This window comes from Octopus bimaculoides, chromosome 10, assembly GCF_001194135.2.
Source record: "Octopus bimaculoides isolate UCB-OBI-ISO-001 chromosome 10, ASM119413v2, whole genome shotgun sequence".
Lineage (NCBI taxonomy): Eukaryota > Metazoa > Mollusca > Cephalopoda > Octopoda > Octopodidae > Octopus > Octopus bimaculoides.
In genome coordinates, this window is record NC_068990.1 from 92734561 (window position 1) to 92739514 (window position 4954).

At 39.4% G+C, this 4954-nt stretch overlaps 1 protein-coding gene across 1 annotated transcript; it reads left to right on the forward strand.

Annotated features, from left to right (window-relative positions):
- The first annotated feature begins 3544 nt into the window (after nt 1–3544).
- On the forward strand, nt 3545–4846 carry LOC106876565 (serine/threonine-protein kinase VRK1-like). Its single transcript, XM_052971378.1, has one exon. It carries the CDS (start codon nt 3762–3764, stop codon nt 4830–4832), a length of 1071 nt encoding a protein of 356 aa, XP_052827338.1. The 5' UTR covers nt 3545–3761; the 3' UTR covers nt 4833–4846.
- Nucleotides 4847–4954: the final 108 nt, after the last annotated feature.

The following is a 4954-nucleotide window of genomic DNA, read 5'->3' on the forward strand; positions in this document are numbered from 1 at the left end:
GAAATGTTGTTTACACCATTTCTAAATATAGCCAAACAGTTGCTGCTTTGGCCAGGGTCAAAATACAGATCTCTTGACATGTTCAACAAATCGTGATGTCTAATCCCAAAACACAATCAACTTAAGTAATAGTTTAGTAAAGCCACACACTGATTGGTCAGAATACGGATTGCAAAACTTAACATTCTGGAGCCTATACAAATGTATTTAAGGCACACATTTTAGCCATCTCCCTACAGTTGTAAATTGTAAAACATAAATGTCACCATTACTACAGAAGATTGGATGATTTAATGCATGAAAGTAATTAGTTCAATCAGAATGGACATTTAATATTCTATCATTTCATTACATTATCTTATCTTATCTTATATTATTATAAGATTGTAAATAAAACATGAAAATCAGACAAAGTTAGAATTTCCTTGAGTAATACATTCTTCTATACACAATCATACACACCCATGTGTGTATATATATATATATATATATATATATATATATCATCATCATCATTATCATCATCGTTTAACGTCCATTTTCTATGCTAGCATGGGTTGGATGGTTTGACTGAGGTCTGGAAAGCCAGCAGCTGCACCAGGCTTAGATCTGATCTGACAATGTTTCTACAGCTGGATACCCTTCCTAACGCCAACCACTCTAAGAGTGTAGTGGGTGCTTTTTACATGCCACCAGCACAGGAACCAGTCAGGTGGCCCTGGCATTGATCACATTCAGATAGCGCTTTTTACGTGCCACGTGCACGGGAGCCAGTCAGGGGCACTGGCATTGACCACGTTCAGATGTTGCTTTTTACATGCCACTGGCACAGGAGCCAGTCAGGTGGACCTGGCACCGACCACGTTAGGATGGTACTTTTTATGTGCCACCAGCAAGGGAGCCAGTCAGGGGGCACTGGCATCAACCATATTTGATTGGTACATTTTACATGCCACTGGCACAGGAGCCCATCAAGGGACATTGGCCACAGCTACGATTTTGGTTTCACTTGATTCAACAGGTTTTCTCAGGCATATCATATTGCCCAATGCATCAGAGGTACTCTTAGATAGGCCAGACATACAACACTGGCATTGGCCATGGCTGCAATCTCACTTTAGTTGCTGGGTTTTCTCAATCACAGCATATCTCCAAAGATCTCGGTCTCCTGTCATTGTCTCTATGAGGCCCAGCATTTGAGGGTCATGCTTCACCACCCTGTCCCATGTCTTCCTGGGTCTACCTCTTCCACAGGTTCTTTTTACAGTTAGGGTATGGCACTTCCTCACACAGCTGTCCTCATTCATACGTAACACATGACCATACCAGCACAGTCATCTCTCTTGCACACCACATTTGATTCTTCTCAAATCCAACTTTTCTCTCAGAGTGCTCACAATCTGTCTTATATGCACACTAACATTACACATCCATCAGAGCATACTGGCTTCATATCTTGCGAGCTTACACATGTCCTCAGCAGTCATGGCCCATGTTTCACTGCCATATAACATGGCTGTTCGTACACATGCATCATACAGTCTGCCTTTTACTCTGAGCGAGAGGCCCTTTGTCACCAGCAGAGGTAGGAGCTCCTTGAACTTTGCCCAGGCTATTCTTATTCTAGCCACTACACACTCAGAGTAACCACCCCCACTACAGACTTGGTCGCCTTGGTAGCAGAAGCTATCAACTACTTCTAGTTTTTCCCCATCACATGATGAAATCTGTTTTCTGTATATCTTCCGTGTTTATTGCCCCAGTACATCTGCCACACACAAAATCTACCTTCCCGGTTAACCTTCCTTTGATATTGCTACACCTTTTAAGTGTCCATAGCTTACACCGGGTACATCGTATGGAGTTTCTACCCCTTCCTTTTCTTCAGATCGAGCAGGGCCATCTACCTGAAGGGGTTTGTGATTTGTCAGCCTTCCTACTTACTAAGACTTTTGCTACGTTAACCGTAAGGCCCTTCGATTCTAGACCTTCTTTCTACACCCTAATCTCCATCTCTAGTTCTGGTAGTGATTCAGCTATTAGAGCAAGGTCATCAGCATAGAGGAGTTCCCAGGGGCAGCATGTCTTGAATTCCTCTGTTATTGCCTGGAGAGCTGTGATGAATAAGGACTGATCTTTGGTGAACCCCTACTTCTACCTGGAATTCTTCACTATACTCGTTGCCAACTCTCACCTTACTGACAGCATCCCTATACAGGGCTCATACAGCTCTTACCAGCCATTCGTCTATCCCCAGTTTCCACATTGACCACCAGATAAGGGATCAGGGGACCCTGTCAAAGGCTTTCTCCATGTCAACAAAAACCAAGTACAGAGGTTTATATTTAACTAGGTATTTCTCCTGCAGCTGCCTTACCAGAAATATAGCATTGGTGGTGTTTCTGCCTGGCACAAAACCAAACTGCATCTCATCTAGGCTAACTCTTTCCCTAATTAGTTGGGCTATGACCCTCTCTGTAACTTTCATTACCTGATCCAATGATTTGATACCCTTGTAGTTGTTTCTATCTAAAGCATTACCTTTACCTTTGTAGCAGCTGACAATGGTGCTGCTACATCAGTCATTGGGTATGACTCCTTCATGAACTGATTTACGATTTATTGAAAGAAAATGCTGCACAATATAACATCAAGTGGAGTGTGTTGCAAAAACACAGACCTTTCCTCATCAGCAGTATGAGGTGCAACTTTTGCTTAGAGGAGAAAAGGATTATAATGTGGCATTTCTTCTAGACAGGAAACTGCCTGAACTCTAAAAGCAAATTATTTACCTCTTGTCCTCATCACTGGAAATATATATCAACCAACTGGTCAGTTCCATTCAAGCAGTAAAGGTTGGTTTTAGCCTCATTAGAAGCCATTTCAACATAAAAAGAGTTGGTGCTAATTTAGTGTGTGATCTACTACAGGATTTGTAGTCTGCACTGTGAAATGACCTGAATTCGGTTAGGATTAAGGTTAGGATTTAGAGTAAGGATTAAAGTTTAGAGTTATAGTTAGGGTTTAAAGTTATGGTTAGGGTTTAAAGTTATGGTTAGGGTTAAGGTTTAGGGTTTGAGTTAGGGTTAGACGGCACACTAGGTAGACCAGATGCTAAAGTGGCACCAAAAGGTTTTATCTCCTTCATGTCTACTACCTACATACTCCCATATATGTACACATCTCTCTTTCTCCCACGCTCCCTCCACTTTATCTTTACCTTCTCTTCGTTCCACATTTACATAGAGAAAACATTTTAATTTCACTTCTTGTTATAGGTGGATGGGAGGGGGTGTTTATTTACTTGTTTGAAAAATTGAAATTTTACAAAATTTTTTTTTTCAGAATCATTATCTCCGTATTTTTCTAGGTATTTCGCCCAAAAGAATTTTTTTTAAAAGTGAAAATTTAAGAAATTGATGAAGAAGGGGGAGAATTAAAATTTTTTAAATGCTTTTATTTATTTTTTTTTTTTTGCAGATTCGGACTCTCCGCCCTCGATATAGTGTGTTCCTGTAAAAAAAAATCCTAAAGCGGGTGCGGTCCATGATCTTTACCTCCGCTCAAAAATCGATATATCGTTGGTCATAATGTTTGGTTCACATATTGCAAAATACGAAAGTAACAAATATTTAAAGGAAATTCTACGTCATTTAATTTAGTCAGTTAGAATTATCGCCCCTGGCTATACTGAAAGCGAGGCGAAGTAATAAGGCGCGGTTTTTATTTCCTTCGAGTTTACAGCATTTCTGTGTTCTAATATGGCCAAAGTTAAAGCTGCTAAAGGTTATAAACACGCTGAGGTGTTTCCTATATCAGAGATCTTGAAGTCTGCAGATAAAAAGAAAGAATATTCCCTTGTAAAGCTTATTGGTTACGGCGGTTTTGGTTTAATTTACACAGCCAGACAAGTTGGTGGTTCGCCGAACGAAGAATATGTTGCTAAAGTCGAACCCATTGGTAACGGTCCACTCTTTAACGAATTCCATGCTTTACAGAAGATTGCCAGACCAAATATTATACAAGATTATCTAAAAGGTAAACGTTTGACTCATCTTGCCATACCGGAATTCATAGCAAACGGCGTACATGAATATAAAGGTATTCAGTATCGTTTCATAATCATATCTCGATTAGGAATCGATTTGCAAAAGGTTTTAGAATACAATGGATCTCATTTCGACGAATCTACAGTTTATTGTGTTGCTAAACAAATGATAGATGCTTTAGAGTGTATCCACCACCATGGCTACGTCCACGCCGACCTGAAAGCCGGTAATATATTATTTGCTGCAGATAGTAATAAAATAGACAAGGTATATCTGATAGATTATGGTCTGGCTGCGAAGATATTTATAGATAAGAAACACAAGGTGTATAAACCAGAGAAGAAGAAAGCTCACAATGGAACGTTGTTATATACGAGTCTGGATGCTCATGAAGGTGCTGATCCATCTCGAAGAGGAGATTTCCAAATTCTGGGATTCTGTATGTATGAATGGCTTACAGGGAGTTTACCTTGGGAGAAATACTTGGAAAATAAAGAACAAGTGAAACATGAGAAGGAAGTGCTATTAAAGAATCTTTCAAAAATTCCATTTGGAACTTTAAAAACTTACTTCAAAACTATTGAAAAACTAAAATACGACGAAGAACCAGACTATGAAAAGTTACGACGAATATTCCAGGATGCTTTAAAAAAACATGGTAAAGGTGGGAAATTGCTGATTCCGACAGGTAAACCGTTGGAAATCATTTCCAACACTAAAACTGCACCGAAACGAGGTATTCCTCGTTCTAAAGTTATTGCGAAACGCAAAAAACTTGAATAAAATAGGTAGAATCATTTAATTGCCAGTATCTTAACATTTATTATCACATCTTTGAAGATAGTACTCCAGCATGGCCTTAGCTATATTGGCCCCTTTTTTTTTTTTTTTTTTTGCATTATCAT